Here is a 27341-nt window from a genome sequence, read left to right on the forward strand (position 1 = left end):
AATTGTTGCGGAATGCGGCACGAAGATTGGGCCACCAAACCCGCATAATATAAGGGGATTTCCTGGATCAAGACGTCTTGCCAATACTTTGGAATACCGCGGCAACATTACCGCAACAGCACCGAGTACTGGTCCGTGGTCGTGTCTGAACTGAGAAACAAAGTATTGCACTGAGCCAACCGTGAATTGTCGATTTTTTAAGGTCGCCATTTGTAAGATTTTTTGTCGTTGCAAAAATTTGGCATGTCATGCAAGTCTTCTGTTGCACCCAATTTTATATACAGAAAATGGGTAGAGTATTTACAACATTTGTCTGGAGTTCATCCCAGAAAAAAAAAAATTAAACGCGATAATTTGTTCAGACGTGTAGAATATGGCGGGATCGGCTTTATCCACCTTTTGTACGACAGCTTGTGTCGTGTTTTTTTCTTCGTTCAGTGTATCGAACAGAGCTTGTTTGGGCTTTTGAAAAGAAATGCTAGATGCAAGTATATTTCTGCAAGCACGGGATTACAACTACGTTCATTGTGGCATTTTACCGTTAAAGACGTGGCTCGAGGAGAGGGTGATTTTTGTGCCTTAGTACGTCAATGTTTTGTTTTATACAAGGCGCCAGAAACTATTGAACGTGTTTTGATAGAGTGTTAAGATCCGTATTTTTTGTTGTGAGATTTGACAATGGACTCTAAAAAGGATCCGCAATAAACAGCTGTCATCATTTGGTATTTACCCGTAAATAAACCCGAACGTGTTCCGTACGATATAATCATTGCCTTGTGTCTGTTTAGCATATAAAAGTCACGCACGGCACTCAGGCACGCAGATATGGGTGTAAAACATGCCAGCGAGCATTTTAAAGGGCTTGTTGGGGAAGTGCAATCATACTGCGGCTCAGGAGAAGTGACTTTAGAAAAGGTTTATCTGTTTGATTATGTAAAAAAGAAAAATAATGTTAGTGCACCCACGAAAGCTTGGGCACTTATTGACATCGCTATTTGAGAGATTAATGAATGTTCGTATTGTCTTCAATAAAGGAAGAAAAAAATGGGCCTGTACATAGCCCCCTCTACACTCACAAAGCCTGGCAGTTCGACGACGGAGCCATAGAGTGCCCAGTCGCAGGTTTGGAGCGCGAGGATCTGGTAGTAGTAAGCACAGAGCATCAAAAAGCCATTTCTCGGGAAACCTGGACGTCAACCCAGAGTTTTTGCAGCAGCGAGGACCCGAAACGCAATTGTTCGCTTGGCAGAAGTGTGTTTTGACGTCTCGCCGCAGCGGGGCGCCAGTCACGTGGCTATCTTCTCATCCGTTGTCTGCCGCTCCACCTTTTCAATTTCGGCGGCCGCTTCTCGTGGAGATCTGCTAGGCTTTGTCAGCATATAGATGGCTATGGCCTGTAGCTCAGTCAGTAGCGCATGTGACCGGGGTTCGATCTCTGGCAGCGGTTGCCGTTGTTTGTTTTAAGATCGTTTAGCGCTTACGGATTGACCGACCTACACATTTCATGCTTACGGGGCTCCTGAGTTTGTTAACCCTATTAAGCTACCACCTTAAAAAAAGAAAAACCCATTTATTGATGTTTTTTTCAGTTTCAAAAGTTTTATATTTAAACCGTAATTGTGCCATGTTTCTAGAATGGACGAGCCTCGGGAGCAATGGGACAGCAACCTGGAATTTCTACTGGGAAGCATCGGCATGAGCATTGGACTGGGAAACATTTGGAGGTTTCCGTACGTGGCATACGAGAACGGGGGAGGTAAAGTGAAACAGCGCTGCTTTATGCACCTTCGAGTGGTACTAGCTAACGTCGTACGAGACAGAACACAGAGTACCTTGAGATTCGAACATTCCAAGGATGAGATTATCGCTTCAGTTAGTTATTTAATCTGGTGCAGGAGCGTTCCTGATTCCCTACATTATCATCATGACGCTCGTGGGGAGGTCCATGTTCTACATGGAGATGCTCCTGGGCCAGTTCCGCAGCGCTGGGGCCACGCTCTGCTTTGACTGCGTTCCACTGGCAAGAGGCGAGTGCAGTGAACTGCTTCGGTTTCGCGTCTGTCACCGTGTCTTTAGTCGTTTGTAACCTATCATCTGCAGGAGAGGTCCTCAAAAGCAAAGCTCCGAACACAATAACTAGACATATTCATGGTTTCTTGTTGTTTTTGTGGTCCTTGAATTGTTGGGTGCGTAATAAAAATATTTGGTTCGACGATCAACGGGATTCATCAGATGGAAATTTTGACGTATTTCCATCGGATTCAGTGCAGTGAACGCATGGCCCCGGCTTTCTTCCGTCCTCGCTTTTGGTGTCATCGCCGGAACGGAGGGTGAGCTGGGGCCCCAATCTGGACACTTGGCGAAAAAGTCGGCGAGAAATCAGATGGCTATGATTGGCCGGCGCCAAGGTCATAGCCAATCACGGCGGCCGGATTTCTCGCCGTCCTTTTAGCCAGTTGTCCAGATTAGGGCCCCTAAGCAGCATTCCAAAGCTGCACGGCGCCGGCTTGTCTCTGGCTCCGCGCCAGCTGTTCCAAGCTAAGCTCGTATTGGTTTCAAGTGCTGACGTCAGCACGCGTCACCCTCTCCCTCTCTTCCCGCCGCCGACATGGTACCCCTTCACCACCCCACTCTCGTCGCGACGTCATGCATGGCGCTGACCCACGGACGGACACCGGCGGGTTTTGTGAAAACGAGCGACTGAAAGCTAACGCATTAAAAGGGACTGGCCAAGGGTCATTGGCATAAGAACAAAATCGGGAATATATTATGTAGCAGATTCTGTTTGTATAAACATTGTATCTTAAGATTGGAAGGCCCTAAAAACCTAATCAGTTCGATGCTATAATGTAATCGTGGACGGTTGGGTACAGGGTGTTATGTGTGGAGCAAAGAAAAAATCGCTCCAAATGAAAGAACGCTTTGAACGGTGAGTGGCGTGCACATGATCCTAATCGCATGTTCGTTTACTATGACAGTTCGTAAGTTCTTACTGGAGTGTTGAAATCTCAACTATGTCTTATGGCCGGCATAAGAAAAGCAGTATTTGCTGGCAATATTCCCTTATGATGCCCATTCTGAAACATATATATTTCTTGTCCGGTTATTGCGACCCCATAGCGTCAAAGAAGGCTACTAACAACGCTTGCATCAAATGTCTGCGAGTAGTGCTTGTTGTCTGTTGGTCCTGTGAAAACGAGGCATAAACAGGTGTACAGCCAGCACTCGAAACGTCAAGAACACCAGCAACTCGTACGCATACCAACATTTTGTGCTTTCTATGATAACTAAGCAAAAAGAATCAAAACTATAGCTTTGGCTTGTTGGTGGCAAACAACTGCTGACAGACTGGGTTCTGTTTGCACAGGCGTCGGCTGGACGATGGTCTACACCTGTTTCGCCATCTGTGCCTACTACAACTTGCTGCTGTCCTACTCGCTCAACTACCTGTACTACTCCTTCTATGATGTCCTGCCTTGGACCGTCTGCAATCCGGACTGGGCAAACGACGAGTGTTACGACAAGAGTACCGTTTTGGTAACTTAACACCTTGGATCTTTTTTTTCTCTTTTTTTAAAGCCCTGCGGCGCATAAAGGGACCACGTGACCAGGTCTGGCCGGCTTTCTAGGGAAACCAAGGTCAATAATCAATGATACCAACGTAATGAAGGCCCAGTATTCACGGTTACACTGCTTACAAACGAAGCGGGCTTGCGTGCGGTGAAAAAAAAATAGCATCTACTGATCACATCTAATAATTTTATATAATTCATTATTCTATTCACATTTAAATTATGGTCATCTTATATGGGACACTACAACCCATACCAACCTCCAGAAAATATTTATCTTGCAAAAAAAAGATACTAAGAAGTATGTGTAATGTTGACATTGAATATCCAGTTAGTGATCTTTTTGGTCAACAGGGTATATTAAAAGTTTGTGATTTATACAAATATTGCATTTGGGCAGAATATATAATAAAAAAATTGACCCCAGCGTCACCTTGAAACCGTAGCGAACCTAAAACAAAAAAGTATATACATATCCAACACGAACGAAGGAACACGGGAAGTACCCTTTTCAAGAACTAATTGCGGCAATCAAACTATGGCATATACTTTCCAACTATCCTTAATCCGCTGACTAGTCAAGATATAGACATCAGCAGTACGTCGTTGAGCAGTTTAAGCAAATATTTTATTTCATACCATCAACAATGAGCGCTGATTCTTGCTTCCTGATTTGTTTTCTGCCCCTTCTTATCGGCGACAATCAGATGATCGAGGCTCGGGACGCTGTTGAAAAACTAACAATGAACACCACTGACACGAGACATTTAGCCTGGAGCTAAAAGAAGACGAGGGGGATGGGGAATCGCGAGCGCGAGCGAACGAGCAGTCGGATAAACCGTTTAACACAAGCCGGTTGTGCTGTTATTCTTTCTCGACCTCAATGTCCTCAACGAGTACCTAGCGAAAAAGCGCCTCAAAGCGCAACAATTATTTGGTGCCGAAACCCGGGACTTGGACTTGAGGAATCAACCTGAAAATGGATCGGCTCAAGACCAAGCGTAAAGTCCGACGCAATCAGAATACGAAGATAATCAACGAGATAACGACCATGCTCCAGTCCGTCGCCGTTGATGCCTCTTCTCTCGAGAACCTGAGAGACAGACTGGTAACCAGCAACGAGGAACTCCGTAAAGTCAACGAGGAGATCGAACCACACATCAGCGATAGTGACCTGGAGACAGACTACATCACTGTCGCAGAATATGAAGACGAAGTGGCTAGGACCCTCAGCGAACTGCGCAACAAGATCGCGCGGTTGCAGGCAACGCCAACCACATCCGCTACTGGAGCCGACGGCGACAGGGGCCACCCATCCCAAGCTACGGGAGTGAAGCTCCCCAAACTGCAACTTCTACACTATCAAGGGGAGCTCACGCAGTGGCAACCCTTCTGGGAGCAGTTCGACGCCTCAATACATCGGAACACCAAGCTCTCTGATGGAGAAAAATTCCAGTACCTGCGGTCGCTTCTGAATGGGCCTGCCGCCAGTGCCGTTTCCGGGCTGCAGGCTACGGCAGCGTGCTACAGAGATGCAATAGAGATACTTACTGAACGCTTTGGCGACAAGCAAAACATTCAGCGGGAATATCTGGAACGGCTTCGAAACCTTCCAATGGTAAAGTCAGTGCGTGATGTCCAAGGACTGCGCAATGTGTACGATCACGTCCAGACAAACATTCGCGGTTTGCGCTCCTTGGATGTTTCAAGCACGACGTACGCCACAATGATGGTGGACATACTCCTGTCCAGTCTTCCAACGGACATCGTTGTGGATTACCATCGACACAAAAGCTACGGAATACCACTTGTAGTTTCCGCCGGCAGAGAGGAGGGGGCTAGCACGTCTGGCGATGGAGCAGTCAACGTCGCTGCATCGACAACGGATGCCGGTGAGGAGCTGGCGAAACTTTTGCGGTTTCTTCGCGTGGAAATCGAGAGCAGAGAACGATCAGCACCGCTCGAGAAAAGACCAGCGAGTGTGCCGAGGATAGCTCCTAAACCGATACAAACTGTTTATCCACCATCAACGTTCGCGTTACAAACCAGCGGGACAGACAACCACTGCTTTTTTTGCAACCAGCAGAGTCACAACACCGGCGCTTGTACTGCTGACATCGCACTTGATGAAAAGAAAGGAAGATTAGCGCAAGACATGAGATGTTTTCGCTGCACCAAACGAGGGCATCGGTCCAAAGACTGCCGCAGCCAAGCGAGATGTTCTGGATGCAGGGGACGACATGTCTCGTCAATGTGCAATCCTGCTTGGCAGACGACAAGACCAGTTCCGGAAGAGACCGCCAATATACTCACCACCAGTAATACGACGCCTCACCGAGCATCGAGCGTTCTACTGCAAACTTTCAGGAGCTGGGCCGTGAGTGATGAGAGCTGCGCATATATCCGCGGTATTATCGATGGTGGAAGCCAGAAGACGTTCATCAGAGAAGACTTGGCAAGGAAACTTAACTTGAAAATTATAGGCCAACGAAGCATGAAGCTTAACACCTTTGCCAACAGCGGCTCGGACGTGATAAAACAGAACTTCACACTGGTCAGACTACGACTTCGAGGCCAGTATGCGATGACGGAGTATGTTTTAGAAGCCGTTGTCGTCCCATTTATCTGCCAAGATCTCAAAGAAACACCCGTCGAACATTCGTTCCTTAAAGCGATCACGGGGTCCATCGCTGACGAGTTGATGTTTCCCTCCGTCCAAGCAGAGGAAGGCATAAGCCTGCTCATTGGCGCTGACCAAATGTGGAGATTGTTGACTGGCGAAACACGCCGCTCATCATCCATCCCCGGCCTGGTGGCCATTTCAACTAGCCTAGGATGGACCTTTCAGGGTCCAACAGGCATCGTGAGAGTCTTATCGAATACTACCGCGAACTTGATGGTATGCGTGTTAGGAGTGGCATTGACCGCCGAGGACGACGGGGCAGCGTTAAGAAACTTCTGGGAGCTGGAGGCCATTGGAATCAGGGATGAACCGACCAGTACGAAAGAGCAAGATAGTACGGTACTCGAACAATTCACAGAGAAAATAAGTTGGAAGAATGGCCGCTACGAAGTCGCTCTACCCTGGAAGGAGACAGCAACAACACTTGGAAACAATTACATCACTGCCAGGTCTAGACTCCGCAGCCTGATCCAACGTCTCAAGCACGATGACTCCATCGCACTCTATGACAAAGCGATACGCAATTACTTTGAGGACGGACACGCGGAAGAGGTGAACGAAAAGTCCCCATGTGATGGACGCGTTTATTATATGCCTCATCGAGCGGTGATTCGAGCCAACTCGGAATCGACAAGAATTCGAGTGGTGTTCGACGCTTCATCACACGCGCCAAACACCGGATCTCTCAACGACCATCTTGAGAAAGGGCCTACCATTAACACAGAACTTTTGCCGGTGCTTCTCCGATTTCGTATGCAAAAGGTGGCTCTCACAGCTGACATCCAAAAGGCCTTCTTGCAGATAGAAATTGCAGAGTATGACAGAGATGCTCTCCGGTTTCTTTGGTTTGAGAAGACTCCCAGACCAGGCGAGCCGCTGCCCGATATCAAAGAGTGGCGCATGACGCGAGTTCCTTTTGGAACAACTGCCAGTCCATTCCTACTTGGAGCGACAATTCGTCATCACTTAAAGAACGTGAGTGATTCGAACAAAGACATCGCGGCTCTTTTGCTGGACTCATTTTACGTGGACGACCTACTGATTGGAGCCGCAAGCACCGAAGAAGCCCGAAGACTCGCTGATGGAGCACAGACATTGCTCAGAGAGGCCGGCATGGAACTTCGCAAATGGAATACCAATTCCAGCCAACTGCAGAACCTATTCAATCAAAAGGAGGGGAACGTCGATAATTCACCTCAGATCACGTCAATCAAGTCCCACGAAGTCACAAAGGTACTGGGACTGGTGTGGGACAAAACCACAGATTCCTTCACGTTCTCTAGTGACCATCTCTTGGACATTCTCTTGACAAACATGACTACAAAACGCTTCGTCCTCAGAGCCTCTGCTAGGATCTTCGATCCCCTAGGATTCCTCTCACCTTACGTCATACGAGTAAAGATTTTGTTTCAACGTATATGGCAACATGGTCTGGGATGGGATGAAGAACTACCAGAAGCACTACGGCAAGAGTGGACAACGTGGTGCGCCGAGTTAAAGGACTTGCCACGCATCATGGCTCCGAGACACTTACAGAATGCGGATGGTGAGAGCAAGCTGGAGCTTCACGTTTTCACAGACGCCAGCCCTCAGGCTTATGGTGCCTGTGCCTATCTTCGCGCCGTGGACAGAAAAAAAAATGTCAGCGTCACTCTGGTGTTTGCCAAGTCCAGAGTTGCCCCGCTTAAGACGCTGACCCTCCCACGACGAGAACTGATGGGAGCCCTCTTGGGAGCACGCATGGCTAAATATCTGTGTACTGTTTTGTTTGGTGTCGTAGTTACGCTATGGTACTGGACAGATTCAATGATAACCCTCGGTTGGATTAAAGGATCAGCAACTGCATGGAAACCTTTCGTCGGCAACCGAGTGACAGAAATACAAGCACTAAGCGATCCCTCTAATTGGCACCACTGCCCGGGCAGCGCGAACCCAGCAGACGCCCTAACTAGAGGAAAGACGGTAATGCAGCTAACTGCGTATCAGTTATGGTGGTCTGGGCCTGAGTGGCTTTCCCGAGAAGAAGGAAACTGGCCAATTGGCAGTACCTCAGAAGATGAAAACCTCAACGGAATTGATGGGGAGAGACGACAACAGGTCGGGGAAATACTGCTGACCACTGTGAGTGCACCAACCGCACTCTTGACATTGGAGAATTTCAGCAGCTATACCAAGATGCTGCGTGTCACAGCGTGGATAAAACGATTTGTTCAAGGTTGTCGTCGACAGAACAAGTCACCTGAACTGCCCCTAACGGCAGATGATATTAGAGATGCAGAAGCTTTCTGGATCAAGAATGTCCAACGAGAATGCTTCGGCAGAGAGATCCAGGAGCTGGTTCAAGGCGGAAGTATCTCAAAAGGATCGAGAATAACCGATCTGCAGCCCTTTCTTGACGACACAGGAACCTTGCGTATTCGAGGCAGACTTCACCAATCCACAGCCTCGGAGGAGGTGAGACATCCTACTCTTCTGTTAGGAGATCACCCTTTCACCAAGTTGCTTGTCATGAATGCTCACCTCAGAGTATTACATGGAGGCTTGCAGGCCACTCTGACAGAAATTCGTGACAGATTTTGGCTCTTAAGTTCACGACGAGCCGTGAAGAAGATCATCGCGGAATGTCGCATCTGTCGACGATTCCAAGCAAAACCGGCCACAGCCCCCGTAGCTCCGCTACCACGGGACAGAGTGGAAGAGAGTCACCCCTTTCAAGTCGTGGGAATCGACTTCGCGGGGCCACTGTTGGTCAACTCAGCAGGGCAGTGCGTTAAGGCCTACGTTGCCTTATTCACTTGCGCGACCACCCGGGCACTACACCTCGAGCTGGTATCCACCGCGGCCACGGCGCCATTTCTTTTGGCCCTGCGACGCTTTGTGTCACGAAGAGGTCTCCCAAGCACCATTTATAGCGACAATGCGCTGACATTCAAGAGAACAGCGAAGGACCTGCCGGCCTTGTGGGAGGCTATTCGCAGTGCAGAATCTCAAGACTTCTGCAGTGTTAACCGAATCACCTGGAAGTTCATTGTAGAACGGGCAGCCTGGTGGGGAGGCTGGTGGGAGAGGATGGTGAGGTCGGTGAAAACGTGCCTCCGGAAAATTCTTGGACGGCAGAGCTTGTCGTTTGAAGAACTAACGACGGTACTGACTGACATCGAGGCAGCGCTGAACTCTCGGCCACTCACCTACCTTCATGCCGATAATAGTGAACCAGCGGTCTTGACCCCCGCTCACCTACTCATAGGAAGGCGATTGATAACTCTTCCAGAGGCGGAGCCAACCCACGCGTCATCGAGAGATTCACTAACACGCCGGTGGAAATATAGGCAGAGGCTCATGAACAACTTCTGGGTACGTTGGAAGAAAGAATACCTACTAGAGCTTCGTTCGGCCCACCTTGCACCACCGCTCAGCAGCCGTGCACCGAACGTTGGTGATGTAGTACTGTTGCATGACCGTATCACTCCAAGACATCTTTGGACCTTGGTACGTGTCGTTGAAGTTTTTCCAGGAAGAGATGGAAATGTAAGGGCGTGTGCTGTTAAGCTGCCGTCTGGTTGTGTAATCCGACGGCCAGTGCAGCTGCTCTACCCTTTGGAAACTTTGTAAATCTTATCCCCAATTACCTCACTTCGTGAGCGGGGGGAGGATGTTGAAAAACTAACAATGAACACCACTGACACGAGACATTTAGCCTGGAGCTAAAAGAAGACGAGGGGGATGGGGAATCGCGAGCGCGAGCGAACGAGCAGTCGGATAAACCGTTTAACACACGCCGGTTGTGCTGTTATTCTTTCTCGACCTCAATGTCCTCAACGAGTACCTAGCGAAAGAGCGCCTCAAAGCGCAACAGACGCCCCGTGTTTTGTAAACTGTGAATGACAATAGTCTCTTTAAGGGGGCATGAAACGAATTTCTGGCTGGGATAAATGAAATTGGGACTTTACGAGTCGCATATCGTTTAGTTGGCCAAAAGGAAGAGGGTAGAAAGTCAAAAACCAGCTTTTCGGTACGAACATTTGAAAACATAGCGGACTATTTTGTACCTCCTTTCCTTCGAAAGCTCTCCGCCTTTTCACTATGATACATCCGCGGTTCCCAAAGCGCGTCAGCGGTGCCAACCTGACGTCAGCCGAGCCCAGCACACGCTTTGAACACGAGAACTGCGTCACTCGGACGTATGCGCTCGTCAACAATCAATCCGTCGACGAATATTCGGATCTGCGTTCGTGGCGAATGAGTGCCCTGACGGAACTTATCGTCACTGGCGAATGACAATTTCTATGGTGTGCATAAAAAGCACGGTGGAAGCTAGGAGTCATCGCACCGGTGCCGAAGAATGTCACGACAACGTGATTTCACAATTCGCGTTTGAGCTCGAGGATTAAAGCTAAGGAGGAAGAAGTGGGAAAATAGTTTCATTACCCCTTTAAAGTACAGAGTATAGTGCACAACTTAACGCAGGGGATGTCTTTGTTTCGATCCTGAGCTCTCGCACTATCATGACAAACGCAGAACGAAATCAGTTTTTTTTTACCTCGAGCAATATTTTGTTTTGCTGCTTGTTGATAAGTATTTTTTTTGTGTGTGTGCGTCTAAAACGTTGGTGACGCTCAAGTTCAAAAATTTACACTAGCTTGATCATGCTGACAAAGACCTGGGGAGTCAGCGTGTATGTGTCGAGCTACAATACGCATAAAGTGTGAGGTTAATCCGAGGGTGCGGACGCGAGCTGGTTAAGTGGAGAAACAGGGACAGGACATCACGAATCGTGTTGTTCTGTCACTTTCTTTCCCCACTCTCCAGGGTTACAAATGAAAGCCTGTGGATTGTGCATGCCGTCTGTGTGAGGCGGAGATTGGGCTGGTGTCTGCAAGGTTATTACAACCACACACTTTATGTTCATGGTGGCTAAAGGCATGCTATGTATACCGGTCTTTATGAGCCTTATTAAGCAGGTGATTTTTTTTTTTACTTTATAAACCCACTGTTAGCTTTCTCCACGCACCTGCTCTGCTTAGATAAGGTAGTGTATATCATCTAATTTTAAATATTGCTCACAAATGAAATCCCCGTCGGGGGTATTCTTGTGGCCGTGTTTAATGATGGACACTATGCGTTCATATGTTTCATACTACTTTAACCTTCGTGTAAACGTCAAGTGTGACGCTCGGGCGTTACAATTCTTCACCAAAATAACTTTGTACATATATTCCGTGTTCAAAAATGACCGACAAGGAGCATTTGAAGCGAGCGGAAGTGCGTGAAAGTGGAAAGAGAAACATATGTCGGCCAGCAGTGACGCGCGAAATGCACAGGGGCAAGAAGCTTGATGTTCCAGATGTCTACAAACGCAGTTCGCAATGTGCAAACAAATCATTTTTGGCGCCTTAATATTGGCGGATGACATATCAAACGTACTTTATTGGTTCTGGGCAAGGATGTTATAATAAGCAGAAGGTGGTGTCCGAATTCTCTATATAGGGGGAATTCGGACCCGCCACTTGGTCGCTTGGCTAGTCGACCAAGCGGCGAGCAGACGACGAGAGCAGCGTCGGTGCGCAAGGCAGTCTGGGATTGACTTCCATTTCCGGCGTGCTTGAGCATGAAGCCATGCTCGAGCATGAAGCCATGCTCATGGACTACCCATTATCATTCCAATCGTAACCAATAAGAGCTAGACGTTCTGACGTCACCGCAACAACTGCTCGAGAAGCAGAAAAACTTGCGCTCCTCATTCACCGACAGCTGCAGGGCGTAGCTTGTCACGTTCATGCTCCTTGCTACGTGATTTGTTCCTATTGGCTAATTCGCAATCTCATTAACTGGTGAGTGAAATGTTAGCTCTCAAAGACCTGCGGTTCTATCAGTAAGTCCTTGTTGATTGTTTTTTTAATTATTATTATTATTATTATTTTTTTTTTACAGAAAGCGTGCAAGAAGGTGAACAGCACGCTCTACAAGATGTACATCGATTCGAACTCGACGAGGGCTCTCAATGACAGTGCTGTGCTCGGTGGAAAGTTTGGAGATGTCTTGGTGCCCTTATCGACATACGCAGACGCGATCGGAAACTGCAGCGAACAAGTGCAATCGTCTCCGGAGCAATTTTTCAAGTAAGGAAGTTTTGTTTTTAATAGCTTTATTTTTTATACGTTTTCGTATGCGTGGTCAGAGCGTTGCTGGGGGTTACAAATTCGCCACGACTCAATTGCCAACTCAGTCTATTGACTGAGTTGGCAATACATGATACATGCATGATGAGGTGACACCATGCATGTATTAGCGAGAAGATGGAACTATTGGAAACGTGCAACATGTCTGAAGCTAATGCGCCGCTCTGCTCTGGAAGCTGGTTGGCAGCGCCACCAACGACAGCGGCCGCGTTGCGTCGCATAGTGAAGGTGCGTTTATACTCCAACGTCGGCGAACCTAACGTTCGCCGGCGCAAAACGATGTTCGTCGTCCACTTCGCCACGCTGCCTCACGTTGCTGAAGGAATTGTCAACAGTGTCTATAGTCCGGCGCAGTCTATAGTCGGTTACAAGTCAAGAAGGTAGGAGAAGCTCCTCCCACAAGTGTGATGCGCCCGTTTCAAATCTCTCCGCAGTCGAAAGAAGAGTTCACTGGAAACGCTCCTTGTTCCGCTTCAATGGATTCCCACTTGTCTCCGATCCCACTTTTTAAGAAAGCGACCTTTGTATTCATCGGAGAGGGAACCGAGCCCCTGAAAGCAGCCTTTGTATCCATCGGGGGGAAGCTAATACCCGAAGGTCGTATTTGTTTCCGTCGGTGTGGGGAACTCTAATCTCCCTCTCGTGGCTTCCACAATGCTAAGTCAAAGTCGAAAGATAAAGCAAATATGTACAGAAAGGCAAGACCCTCCTCGCGCGTTGGCCGTGACGTCACGGAGACGGTGGGACGCTGTTGGATGCGGAGGTGGCGGAGGGATATCCGATTCCCTTTGAGGGGCATTTGCCGCTACCTTCTTAACCTGTAACTGACTATAGCGAGCCTCGACGCGCTCGTCCTTGCTACGCATGCGCGTCGTCATGGCAACCAGGGCAATCGCGTTACCATTTCCGGTTCCTCGGTTTGTCGCCGTTCGAAGCGAGCCCGCGAATCCTTGTTCCTCGAGTTTAGATCTGCTGTCAACATGAACGTAGACGCTCAAACAAAGAAAAAAAGAGCAGCTGTGCTCCTGTGGCGTCGAATCCAGCGCTGGAGGAGGCGTACGATGTATGTGCGCGACATCTTCGACAAGCGGGGTTGGGAAGAGGGATCACAGAGCGGGAAGCCCGAATGCTGAATGCATGTGTATGTGCGTGTATATGTCTTTGTAGGGTTCGGTGTGTGTGTGCAGCAAATACTCTTCCAGAACACTAGCGCGGCGTTCCTTTTCGTCACCGGCGCCGCAACCACCGTACCTTCGCTTCCCCCCCTCAACACGCACACATACGCGCCTACGCAATACCCACCCTCGCCGTCGTAAACCATCTGTACGAACGAGTGCGTGCATCCACAGTATGGGTGAAGGGATTGCCCCGAGGAATGCTTTTCCTAAACTATTTCTCGCAAACCACCGCAAAAGACGGGGACTTTTTTCTTTTTTTTTTCAGTCGTACGCATTGGGAGTGGGTAATTTAAAACTCTGTCCGTCTTTTGTCCAAACCCCTCGCGACGTTTCCATTCCTTTTCAACTTTGTCACATGGTGTTGTTTATTGCTGCTTGTCATTTTTGTTTTCCGTTCTTTCCGCGCGGGTTTGGTCGTCCGACTAAAAATAGCAGCAAAAATAATTTAAAGGATGCTTACAGCATTGACTATCAGTTTCGTAATAAACATATATGTAGCAGTGACAAGCGAGCTGCCATGCCGCGCATTTTGTGGGCTATTCATACTGGGCCAAAATAGAACGGGCCTCAGCGGGCCCGTGAAAATGAGTGTCGGGCCGGGCCGGGCCGGGCCGGGCCGTACCAGCTGTCGGAAATAAATAGCGGGCCGCGGGCTGGTCCGCACCCAAGAGACAGCGGGCCGGGCTGAAACGGGCTTCTAAATATCGGCCCGTGCAGACCTCTCGTACTCACAACTTCACTCGCGTAAGCGAGGACATAATTTGATTCATTTCGGCGAGTTCTACAGGCGGAGGAGACATTGACATGCAAAGTGTCAACTTACCGCTCTTCATGCCGCAGATAGTGGCCACCGGACGCCCATCGGTTCTCCTTCCTGAGCTTGTCCCGGTAATCGATGCAGCCAAGATCGTAAAAGCTAGGCGACCTCTGACTGCCTCAATGAGACGCTCGGCATCACTTGTTGGCAAGACCATTTCGCTCCCGCTCTGGCTCATCTGGCTACCGCCGTGCGCCATTTTGATTTCTCCCTACCCGTCGCTCGCGCAAAGGTTTCTGGGTAACGACCGTCGTCAGCCGACGCCGAGATTCGAGCAGGGCCTACCTCGGCGAAACGTTCGCCGACGGTCGCCGAGGCGCGCTACGTTGCGTCACGTTCGACTCTCGTCGAAGTATAGACGCTCCCTTTGCAGCAGCGTAACGCAACGAGGTCAAGCGCGTGCGCCCGTCGACGTTACGTTGGAGTATAGACGCACCTTGAAGCGCTATCCGCTCGGAGCTTTTCATAAACCTGATTTATATCGTGCGATTTCGCAGCTGCGGCGTTGAGCCCCGCAGCCTCCACCACGCTTTGTCTGCCGCACGAGCGACGTTGCAACTGCGAAATCACAGACACACCCCCAAAAAAAATTCTCACTATGTGATTTAGGTTTAATGTGCTAGCAGCGTCTTGGCTGCGTCTACGCCTTCCAGCGGCCGTGTTTCTCTATCTACTCCGGAGTAACGGTTTGCCACCTTGGAATTTGAAAACCTACCCGCGTCCATGTGTTTTCCTGAATGTGTTTTCACGTCATTCAATCCATAGGAGACGCAGGAAGCTTGGTTTCAATCGTGTGTCTAGCAGTTGTAAGCGGCAAAGACTCAACCAACGTTACTAGAACCCTCAGTTGGGAAACTCACCGTTGAAACCTGGGCCGCTGGCGTCCACCGAGACCGAGCTAAATACGACAACAGCGCCACTGTGGTCACCTTGAGCTTTTAGAAAACATGTTTTTGCGTGAAAACCGGCGGAATTTTTTTTTTCTGTAGTAACGTTTTTTAGAGTTTAGTATGAAAGGAAGGGCGCGTATTGTTTTCTAAAATCTTTAGTTTGCAAGGTTTTGCAGTACAATTAATATTGTTTTTATACAACCATGCCTCAATTGTGATTTCAGGTAGCGCGTCCCGACCTAGGTGCATCTTAACCTCGGTAGTAATCCGCAGCCCGTCCGCTTGGGAGACGGGGGAGGCACCCTCGAAGCCCCTTCCACACTATCTGTTTAAGCACCAAAATGGCCGGTCGAAGCCAAAATAGAAGTCACGTGCAGTTCCTCGAGTGGCCGCTGCGGGAGAAATGGCGGCGCAGTGATCGCCATTAGCTCGGTTCTCGAGTACGGATTGGTGCCACTTTTTCAGAGCAGTCTCTATGGGAGTTTCCCAACTGAGTGGTTCTAGTAACGTTGACTGCAACATACCGCCATGATTTTCTTTATCTGCGCTAGATTATGCCTCTGCGAATCGTTTATGTGTTCGACGGTCCGGAAATCACTAAGAGACGATATGCGTGAGAACCAGTACTTGATAAAACCTACATGAGAAGTATGTTTTCCTCCTCTTATTATCAGATTGTTCTTGGCTCGCCGGTAGATTGAGTAGATGTGCTGCGATTCAGATAAACGTGGCGGTTTTCGCCGGCGCATAAAGGAGACTCGTATTCTCAACTTGCAAATCTCGTAAAAAAATAAATGAATAAAAATTCGCGCCGAGTGGGGCTAGCTTTGACCATTTTGTATAGCGCCGGGCTCAGGCCGGTAAGCTGACATCCCTTAGAGACCAAGCTTGGCTACTACATATAATGTTTATGCCAGTCTGGTCGTGTTCTATGCGAAATGATTCTGCTAAGGACCGTACCGTGGAACCACTGCCCTGACGCGTGCTTCCAATAGGCGGCGTCTTGTCTAGCTTGCTTTTCACAGAGCTCGGTGTTTTCCAACACAAAGTCTGTGGACTGAATTCTTCACGTCTTCTTCCTTGATCGAACGTAGGGCAAAGATCGGACACAAACACTGCGTCAGCTCTTCGGATGGGACTCATGTTCAATTGGAGCTTGACTGATAGAACATGAGCCGAGCGGTGCGTCAAAGCCGGGGACAAATAATTCCTATTGTTGGCCCCATGGGTTAGGTTCGAACTTAGCCACCAGGGGCGCATTGGTTCAATCTCCTCTCGTGTTTCGTGTCATTAGAGTAACCCAGTTCTGAGTGCATAAGACTGCTCGAAGAGAACCGTTAACCGACTCCGCCTTTGACTGCAGTCGTCAAGTCCTGAACCGCAGCGGTGGCATCGAGGAGCTAGGCACTTTGCAAGGGGGTCTGGTCCTCGGTCTTCTTATCTCTTGGATTGCTGTGTTCCTCAGTGTCTTCAAGGGTGTTCGATCCTCCGGAAAGGTATCTTATTCCGATTGCGATTATTCTGTGCACCTCAGGTCGTCTTATTGGATTTTTCCAAATGAAATTCGATTGCAATGACATATTACGCAGAAATACTTAGCCTACAGAAAGAAAGAAACACACGCGAGCAAGAAATGGAAAGAAGCGCGTCAACCGGAGCACACGAATGACCAAAGCGGGCGCTGCGCGCGGCAGTTTCCACAGCAACTCGCGAGGACGCTGTGACTTGGACCTATGCCACGCCGCCACGGCGCGGCGTCCGCGCAAGTTGACCCTTTACAAATGTGCCCACCGGCTATAGTAGCTGCTAAAACTCTTACCCAAGTCCGCCATAGTTTGATCACGTATAGCCTATGCACGTATTGGACACAATCGCTGCGTTTGCGTTAGCGCTCGGCGTGAACCCGGCTCAGCCTTGTTTTCGTGTCCAAAAAACGAGCGTGAAGTGCACGTTTGAATGAATTGTCCGGTAAAATTTTGTGTTGGAGGAAAGAATTTAATATGATTGTTATTGACTCGAAACGCATAGTCCGTGCAATTGACTCCGTAAATGTGACGTCACGGGTCCAAACAAACCGTTGCTAGGGTCGTTGTTATGGACAAATACATGTGGCTAGATTTCGCTACGAAAACTCGACCGTTCAAAAATCGGGAGTAGGATTTAAACTTGTAAAAATCACAGATATAGGGAGCTTGAGTAACATATATGTTTCGACAGAAGTGTGCCGGTAATCGCTTGTTTCCGAAATATTTACGACTGCAACTTCCGGTCCTCAAGATGCCTGCAGCAGACGATGAATGCAAGAAGTATGCCGTCTGCCACACGCCACCCGGCCAAGCCGGCGCCGTCGTTTGAATCGTGTGAATAAAGACGATATTCTTATATTGCATCAGTTTGAAATATATTGAGTTTCAGACACTTATAAGAATTCAGGTTCGATGCGAAATATGGTTTATCGAAAGTCCGCGCGTTGATCGAGATGATCGTCTGCTAAAAGATTGCATTGCTTCCGTCAGAAAAGCACTTCAGCCGATCGGTTCAGATCCGAAATTTTGTTTGCGGACTCGAGCAAACAAAATTTGGGAGCTTCGTACCTCGTTGTAACCAAGCGTGGAGAAAGATTCTTGCGGTTTCTTCAGAATTCCAGAAGATACCAAAGTGCTAAAAAACTGCATAAAAAACATAATATGAGTACATGTATCACTGGCGGATAGTTGCCTTAATGTAAAAAAAATGGCCAAACCAACCGAGAGCACGTAAAACCGATATTCTGTTTGGTCCATAATGTCTTAAAATATGAAACTGTATTCATACATTATTACTATAATATTAAAAACGTAGTTGCATGTAAGTAGTAGTACGAGTAAAATCCAGCTGAAACTTGCAGTAGTCTTACATTGCTATGATAAAACAGCGTTGAGAAGTATGCCTGTGTCCATGCGCTATCCGTTTATTTTGTTTGTTTATATATCTACCTTTGGTGATGTTGTTTCATTGTGTTCTTTATATATGCTATTGTGTTCGGACTAGCTTTTTAATTTAGTATTTAGTACAAGAAAAAAAAACAGGAAAAAACTCACATATCAGTGGCCTCTACGGCTATGGCGATGCACATGAGAGAGGCCAGCAAATCTATCGTGTCGTCTGCTACCAAAGGAAAACGGAGTGTAATGCTTCAGAAATGAATTGCATCGTTTCAATTCGAAATTGAGACAACAAGAAAACCTTCATAATTAAATATCAAGAAGTTAGGTTGCTTACAAAAAATTATTTACTTAGTTGTAAGCAAAAATCTAGCCTAATGTGGTCTCCATACATTAGTCCATGGCAACGTCCCTAACAACGGTTTGTTTGGACCCAGACGCTATGTTGTGACGTAGTCACTTACGAGGTCAATATCTGTATTGTATATGCCCCTCTGCGTTAGTAATAGGCAATATAAAAATAGCAGCGCCCCTTGCGGTTCAGGTTTACTCTAGGAGAAGAAGACAGTCAACGGATAGTTTCACTTTCGGTTTCGCTGGGTTGCGAATCTGTCATCTGCTGTCGTCTCCGCACGGCCCTGCCGTGCCAGCTCAATGCTTGCGCTTGTTTGAAACCTCGGTAAACAGCCACTTAGACTAGTACTACAGTTTTATAACACCCTTCCCTATTGAAAAATCCACCAGCCCGGGTCTGGTGTGTTTCTGTCGTTTACACTAGAGCGGAAATTCAGACACGGGTCTTGGCGTGTCCTATTGTCTTGGCGTTTTCTGGTGGTTTGGTGCGCTCTTGTGTCTTGGGGTGCTCTGGTATCGTGGCGTGTTCTAGACTCTTGGCGTGATCCTGTTAGTGCGTTCTGATGTGACCCGGCCGATGTAGTGTCTTCTGGGGTGACCTGGTCATGCATGCACGGTATAATTTAGATGCGGAAAGGACTGCTAAAGACAACAGCTAGCAAATTTTGCAAAAAGAGCACCAATTTTTCAATGGGTTAGGTGTTCATTCTGGCATGAAACAAAACTACAAAGACAAAGAGAATGAAGCTTAATATTTTTATTTTTTTCCCAACATGCACCACTCGTAAACATTCCCTTGCACACAGGGCTGTCCATGGCTTTTTTCTTCTATGCCGTTTTTGCCAGGCATCTGGTGGTAAGATGATGGCTTGAGCAAGTTGGTATTGCGTGATAAAACCTACAGTGCATGAAAAAATACACCAGCAGGTATTCATAATAAAGCTTAAAATAATAAAATCACTGCTACAACAGTAAACAATGAAGTTCTGTCGTGTCCAGCCTGATAATCAGTCAATTTATCACTCGGCTGCCCTCCCGCATTCCATCTGCTTTCTTCTACCTGTGGGCAACATAATACAGTCAATCCAGATTTTATCGAACTCGCAAAAAAAGTCTACCACTACGATATAGTGGGCAATTCTATGTAGAGGTTTTAATGAATTTGACAACGAACAAGCACGCCACATTTAGAAAAGTAGTTTACTCTCGAAGGGGCATCTGTACGTCATGAGGGACGCTCGCCACAGAAATTTAGTGGCCGCTTCTTCGTTTACCGGCTGACCATCTCTCGAGCCCTGCAGTTTGATTATCTGCATCCGATCCGTATCCGCAGACTTTGTATCCGCATCCGAACCGCATCCGCAAACTTTTACATTATTGTATCTGTATCCGATCCGCATTCACATATTTTGTATCCGTATCCAAACCGCATCCCTAAAATGTGCAACCAGATCCGACTCACAATCCAGGCATTTATTGTATATCATGACATCGAGCGAGAATGAAAAAAAAAAGGAATACAAAAAGCACGTTTTAAGTCGTTTGCTTATCTTTGTACAAATAGATCTTCGCGTCACCATTCAAAGGAGATGTCATTTTATCAATATCAGTTTCATCGTATTTATATTAAAAGCGATATGTCTTCCCAACACACTGGGCGTCGAAGGAAAAATTATCTCAGTTATATGATCGTCCTAGGAGTCCGCGACACTTTGCCCAGAAGTGCACAGAAAGGATGTCAAGGCACTTCTTTTGTTTTTGGAATCATGACCACACTACTCTTTGCGGAGAGGGGGACGTTCCTTCTACTTTATTGTGACTTGTACGTTTGAGGCTTTCTTTGCCGGGAGAAAGTTTCCAATCTTTCCCTGCCAATGTACTAGCTTTCTCGGAACCATTGATGCCCTACAATCTTTACTTCTTCTTTAGATAGCATTTTTGACAAGAGGAAACGCACTAACTGAAACGATCTTCAGTGAGATTCAGATCTTTCTTAGGATTCCTATTGTTTCTTCGAAACGCGTTTTGTGGAAATACGTTTCGTGAATAACTTTTCATAGACATACATTTTATGGACACACGGTTCGTGGACTCTGTACGTTTTGTGGGCGGGTGTAGGGCAACTCTTCGAAATGCAATTTGTCGAAGGGCAACTCGTCGAAGGGCAATTCGTCGAATAGGCCGATTTGTAATAGGGAAACTTGTCGAAGGGCTGTTTGTCGAAGAGGCCTTTTCGTCGCCACTCGTCGAATAGGCTGGTTAGTCGATATCCTTTTAAACGCACCATTTTGCATCTCCGTTTGAGCAAGGATACTTCAGAATTTCATCATTTCTAACATACATTATATGTGCTCGCGTATGAATATTTTTCTATATAAATAAAATAAGTCACAAGAGAGAACAGTAAAAACGAAAAATTTAGTAATACAAATGAACGCACACCATTACACATCTCTCTCTCTCTCTCTCTTACAGTCTGATGCTAAAAGCGACTGCTCGGAGGGTGTCCAAAGCGTTGCTGGGAACGTACTGCGACAATATGTTTTCAATCCTGACGTTGCAGTATTGATACTTTCGTTTGGGCATCCGAGCGACGTGTCGCGCGCTTGCTTGGGCCAACTTTGTTTCATTGAGGGCTTGCTCCTTTTTGAGTGCGGCCAGGAAAACCCAGATTGGTGGGCGAAGCGCAGGCAACAGTGGACTTCAGAGAGAACAAATCGAGACCAATCACTCTCTGTGCACGTCAAAACGCGCAATTAATGGTCCTTACCTGAAATCCCCTGTGCCAGGCTTCAGCACTGTTGCTCGTGTGCGGCAGGTGCTGGTGGACCGCGTCGTTCACGTTCCACAGTGACGGCGGGAATATCGGCGATATTCTACGCAGACCACGACGACGGCTCAAGTATGTGTCCTCAAAGTATTGGGCAAGAGGCATAGCTTCGTCGGGGAAAATCTCCATCAGGGAATCAAACGCGGCGTCCAAGTCGCACAAGGGAATGAGTGCCATCGCCGGAAGCATCCTCATCTATAAATACGTGGACACGATCGTTGCGTCAGAATATACTGAGGAGCTACAAATTTTCGCAAACTTGCCAAGACGGAAAAGTCTTTGTTGGTGTCATAGCGCTGTCTGAGATCGTGGTTTTCCTGCAACTTTCTGTACACGGATTGAGCGAGGTGAAAGGAACACGCCTGAAGGCGCACGCCAGGAAATTGGTTCTGGAACGAGCTCATCGATGCGAGCTCGAAGTCCGTGTTTATCACCTTGGCGCTGAGGTGGTTGATGTGGGCTCGCAAAACGCTGAACAGTCTAATAGAACCGGAAGGAAAAACAAGTATAACCTGCAATGTTAATAACCGACAAACTGTTCATAACAACAGCATGTCTTGCGAAAAAATGAACAGTACGGGAATATGTCTCACCTTGCGTACGTTGACTGTGTCTTGTTCGACAGAAGAGCAAAAACGAGTGGCACAATGGCTCGATGCAGCGATCCGTGTATGGTGTACACTTGGTAGAAAAGCGAGGGGGACACCTTAAACGTCTTGTCGGCAAAGCAGAGCTCTGACTCTCCAAGCTTCCTCAAGTTTTCAGCGGTAGAAAATACGAGTATCCATTCCAAATCGCCGAGGCCAGTGTCATAGTGAAGGAAGTCCTCCCCACGCAGGGTTACCTAAGAAAAAGAGCGCTACCTGTCAGCTAAAAGAACGCAATTCTTTACGCACGAGGACACAGCGCACCCGCAACAAACACTAGGACAACGTTCACAATCACACCAAAAGAAAGGGACACTTACACAGCGCTGACTTCAACTCTTTGTATATTCCCGCCTTTTCTCTTCTTTCACGTCTAATGCATAACCTAGGCCTCATCTTTTTCTTTCTTTGCTAAAGGTTAACTGTAAAAGTTTTAAGCCAGAAATTGAAAATTAAAAATTAAATGAAAAATTAAATGAAAAATTAATTTTTCATTTAATTTTTCATTTAATTTTAATTTTCAATTTCTGGCTTAAAACTTTTACAGTTAACCTTTAGCAAAGAAAGAAAAAGATGAGGCCTAGGTTATGCATTAGACGTGAAAGAAGAGAAAAGGCGGGAATATACAAAGAGTTGAAGTCAGCGGTGTGTAAGTGTCCCTTTCTTTTGGTGTGATTGTGAACGTTGTCCTAGTGTTTGTTACGGGTGCGCTGTGTCCTCGTGCGTCATGAACTACCAACTCGCCCGAACTTCTGTTTTAACAACGCAATTCTTGTTGCGACCACCATGTGCACTGATTTTTTGACAAGCTTAAAGTCTGTCAATAACGCATACCTTGAACTCAACTGGGATTTCCAGGTTCCGCTTTGTTGTCGGGATAGTATAAGGGTGGATGGTGCGCCGTCGCTGCTTGCGTAGCGTTCGCCGCGTCGTGCTCAAACTTTGCATCTGTGAAGCCACAGCGTCCGTTGAGGCCGCGGCAGCTCCGAGAAGTATCCGGTGGTTGCTTTCGCGTCCCTCCACTGTTAATAAAAATATCAATATGACTGGTGACTTTTTTCGCAGTTCGGAAAAAGCAGGTCGTACGATGTACGGGAAAAACGGTAAAGCTCGGTGCCTACCTGCTTTCGCTTTCATGTCGTCTCTCACTGCAAACAGGCTGTTCTCTACAGGGTCGCCGGAGTAAGTGTGCTCTCCAGGTTGAAGTAGTACCGAAGTCAACGCAACATTTGTAGATAGCTTGGCTTTACAGAAATCCCGCTTTCTACAAACCCAGTACATGGAGGACTCTGTCTTCTTGTTACAGGTGTAGAATGGCCCCCATAAGGAAGCATATCCGCTCTTGGGTTGCCAAAGGCATGGTAGCGCTTTTTAGACGAGGGCAAAAGAAAGACTAGACAAGACAGACACCAGCGCTGACTGCAACTATTTCATCAACATGGAAATGACGTATATATACATGCTTCGATCCTATCAATCAGCCAACCCCAGGCCTTGCCGCCGCTCACATGAACGGCACCTCCTTATCGAAAAGGTCGATGGATGCAACGCTAACACACACACCCCACCCCCGCCCCTTTTTATCTCGTCCGCTTCGATGATTTCCCTAACAGTTCTATTTTTATGTTTAGCAGGTACTGAGCATGAGTCGAACAACGGGTTGCATCCGCAGCCATGGCAATGCATTGAGAGGTGGCCATCCCGATAGTTTTTGGCGTTAAGACTATGTTCCCGGAGCCTGTCGTTCAGGCATCTTCCAGTCTGACCTTACATATTTCTTACCGTGGGTTAACGGAATATGGTACACCACGCACTCAACACAAACGACAAACGGATTTCTCTGCCTTATCACACAACCGAGCGAGGTTTTGCGGAAAGGGTTCGTCAAATGGCTCAGCCTGGCTAGTTTTTCTGGCGCAGAAAAGACCACCTTAGTATTTATGCGGCTTGCTATTTTCTTTAGGTTATGCGCCGTCTTGTGCATATAAGGCACGACTGCAATCCTTTGTTTACTCCTGACCTCTTCTAGACGGGTGTTGCCCTTTGCTCGAAACCTCTTAAGGATCACCTCCTCTACCGATACCAGTACATACTCCGGGTAACCAGCCGCCAACAGACGTTCAGACTGCTCTAACGGGAGATGCTGCAATTTTCGTTCGAAGTAACCGCATTTATCGCTATGCATTTGTATTGCAGCTACTAGACCGTTCACAAATAGTTCGAATTAACCGTATTCGATATTATCAGGTTCGACTGTAGATCGAACCTCAAGGCCTCACTCCCAGTGTGCAAAGCAAGCGCTGCGCCCCACGCAGCATTTCTCCTGGTCTGCCCGCATTCACCTTGTCTCACCTCATAGTGCCTCTGACTGTACATGTGTGCTGCACAAGGCAAAATCAACAATAGGTTCATAAAGATATCTCAAATCGTAGTAAATAGTAACTGTGCTGTGCTTAGTTGTGCACATCATGTGCACAGCTAAGCACAGCTCAGCCACAACAGATCCTGTGCCCTTCCAGGTTGATCAGAAACAACCACCTGCCAGAGCGTCAATTTTTCCGTGTGTGGGTGCTGTGGGCTTCTTGTCCACTGCACCCACACCAGGATGGTAGAGTGGGCTTCTTGCCCACTGCACCCTCCTGGAGGAGACGTCTGCAGGCTTGCCCTGACACACTCCTATCGAAGAGCTCCACAGGCTCCCATAGTGATCGGCTGACCATTCTGAGAAAGCGGCCAGGGGTGGCAGCCTTTTTCACGGCGTGTGTAAATGCTGCCTGTCGGATTTTGATGTCATGTCCAAGATGAATCTGCAGTGAGTATCATTGTCAAGCAAATGCATAAAAAGTGGAATACAGATGGGCTCTACACTTTCGTCTGCAATCGTGTTTCTGGTGTGTTTTACTTATATGCTGAATTGTACTTATATATAAATAAAAATGACATATATTAAAGGGGCACTCCGTAGTATTCCAAGATGGCCTATTAATGTTCCTAACTCAACCTATGTGCTCTAAGTCCAAAGTTCAAAACTTACAATCATGTTCAGTTTATTTCACCATTGGAAATGCGATCAAAGACAGCGAATATGGTTGAAACAAATCAAGGCGAATAGGGTGGAACGACGAAAGACACTCATTGTCCGCAAACAAGCCGGCGTTTGCCCACACCAGATTAGGGCATTGCGATTGCACATGAAACCAGGTGCGCGTGAGGAGAAGCATCTGCGCAAGCGAATTGCAGACTGCAGCGCTACCGTAGTAGCGCGAGATAAAAACATTGAGTTGGTTTATACTATTCCTTTGGAAACAAAACCGGACCACTGGTAAACATCTTTTGGAAAAATTCGGCAGAGATACTTAAGACTGCTTACATGTAGGAGTGCGAAGCATTCCTACACGCAGCAAGCCACGTCTCCCTTTTTCACACGGTGCTCCGGCGGTGACATCACGCTCTCCCACTGCGCAGGCGCGGCGCGCCCACCGGCTCCACGGTTTCCGGGACGACGCTTCTGCGTTGTTGTTCTTTTCTTTTTGTTTTGTAGCATGAGCTACGCTAGCCGAGGTTGAGCAGTTTCGCGTGGCTCCCAAAGAGTCGTGCTGCGCATGTCCGAAGAGCAGTGACGTGACACGGCGCACAGCTGGCGCGCCGGAGCCGCCACCGCCGCGCTCTCCGCCGCCATCGCGCGCGCCTTGCCGGTTTGCGCATTCCAGAGGAGCGACGTCAAAGCCGCGGCAGACGCACTGGCGCCGCCGCGCGCCCAGCCGTGCGCCTCCGCGCGCCCAGCTGTGCGCCTCCGTTGCACAGTAGCCAAGTTTGGCGCTGCACCGGAGCCTCTTGATAGCGCCTTTCATTTTGTGCGTATAAGCTCACGCTACTTATATCCTGGCATAGCCGAGCTAAGCCACCGCAATTTTTTTTTGTTATTTCTGAGGCGCGGCCGTTTTGACTTTGAGCAGCTGGCCAGCTTCCGTAACGATACATCTGCGTTGCTGTGATTTTCTTTGTGTCTTATTTCTGAGCGGCGTCCGCTTTGACCTCGAGCGGTCTCGCCGACCTCCGTGACGAAGCATCTGGTATGACGCGTCGTTTCGCTGAGTCAATGGGCATTTAGGTGTCATTTCTCGCTGGTACAGACAACGGCTACAGACGCCGCCGGCTTCACTCCATGCTATATTCGGTCCATTCCCCCTTTGACGGTCGAGTTTTCTTTTAATGCTTTCGCACTAAAAGAAAACTCGACCGTCAAAAGGGGAAATGGGTCGAATATAGCCTAGCCTACGTTCATGGATGTGTGAGATATGTACCTCTGTTTTCGAGCCTAGATACATCAATCTGACTTTGGGTACCTTTACAGGTGTCCTACTTCACCGCTCTCACGCCCTTCTTCATTCTCGGAGTCATCATGGTTAGGGGTGTTACACTCCCTGGTGCCATGGACGGCCTCAAGTACTACTTGCTTCCAAAATGGGAGCAACTGTTTACGTTTAAGGTTTGAACCGACAACACAATTATAATACTCGACAGTGGTTTGAAACTTGATTGCGATTTCCACTCGTCGTTTTGGGGGTAATGGCCGAAATCTGCCACGGAGCACGGAATCCGTGCGGAATCGGTGCGCTTCCGAGTGCACCAATAGAAACGATCTCTCCTCCCAGAGCGGCGCGTTCGTTCGGTGACAGAGGTACTTTAAAGTTGTAGATGGGACAACATATCTATTGTCGGTGACATGCTAAGAATGCGGTACACCTCCAGCTCACGCTTGTTGGCTTCCGCTGGGTTTCAGCTGCACGTAAGCCGAAGTTTTAACAATGTCAGAAACCTCGAGTTGGAGGCGAAGCCTCTACTGAGTTTTTAACATGTTACCGACTTTAGCTTTCATGGTAGTCAATCATGTGCGGACAGTAACGTGCGCGTTTTTGTAATTATTTACTCAACTAACTACTTAATAGCGATCAAGCGTGATGTCGTAGAAGCCGCAGCTACGGACCTGAATAGTAAAAACGTCGTTGAAATGAAAATGACCAGCAATGTGAAAAGGCAAAGAAGCAGCAAAATATGTATAAAATGTGAGCGACTCAAGACAACTTTCAGTAATGAGAGTGTCCACAAAAATGTCGCCGGTCACAATCTTGTATGCTCAAAGCAATAAAACAACCGTTACCAGACATCTACAAATGTATTAAAACGTCAAAAGTGTCCGAAAAAACAAAACACGTAAGCCATATTTCAAAGCATGCAAAAAAGTCAAATGGACAGTATTGAATGAT

At 47.7% G+C, this 27341-nt stretch overlaps 1 protein-coding gene across 1 annotated transcript in view; it reads left to right on the forward strand.

Moving 5' to 3' along the window:
• Nucleotides 1-1635: 1635 nt before the first annotated feature.
• Nucleotides 1636-27341, forward strand: part of LOC120837873 (sodium- and chloride-dependent glycine transporter 2-like) — a 52022-nt gene continuing 26316 nt past the window's right edge. The window contains exons 1-6 of the mRNA XM_040207490.2: nucleotides 1636-1756; nucleotides 1896-2027; nucleotides 3368-3537; nucleotides 12187-12374; nucleotides 16683-16815; nucleotides 26429-26563. Coding sequence (XP_040063424.2) covers nucleotides 1636-1756; nucleotides 1896-2027; nucleotides 3368-3537; nucleotides 12187-12374; nucleotides 16683-16815; nucleotides 26429-26563 — 879 coding nt within the window. The remainder of the gene's footprint in view (nucleotides 1757-1895; nucleotides 2028-3367; nucleotides 3538-12186; nucleotides 12375-16682; nucleotides 16816-26428; nucleotides 26564-27341) is intronic.

This window comes from Ixodes scapularis, unplaced genomic scaffold, assembly GCF_016920785.2.
Source record: "Ixodes scapularis isolate PalLabHiFi unplaced genomic scaffold, ASM1692078v2 PGA_scaffold8__174_contigs__length_109621045, whole genome shotgun sequence".
NCBI classification, from domain to species: Eukaryota; Metazoa; Arthropoda; class Arachnida; order Ixodida; family Ixodidae; genus Ixodes; species Ixodes scapularis.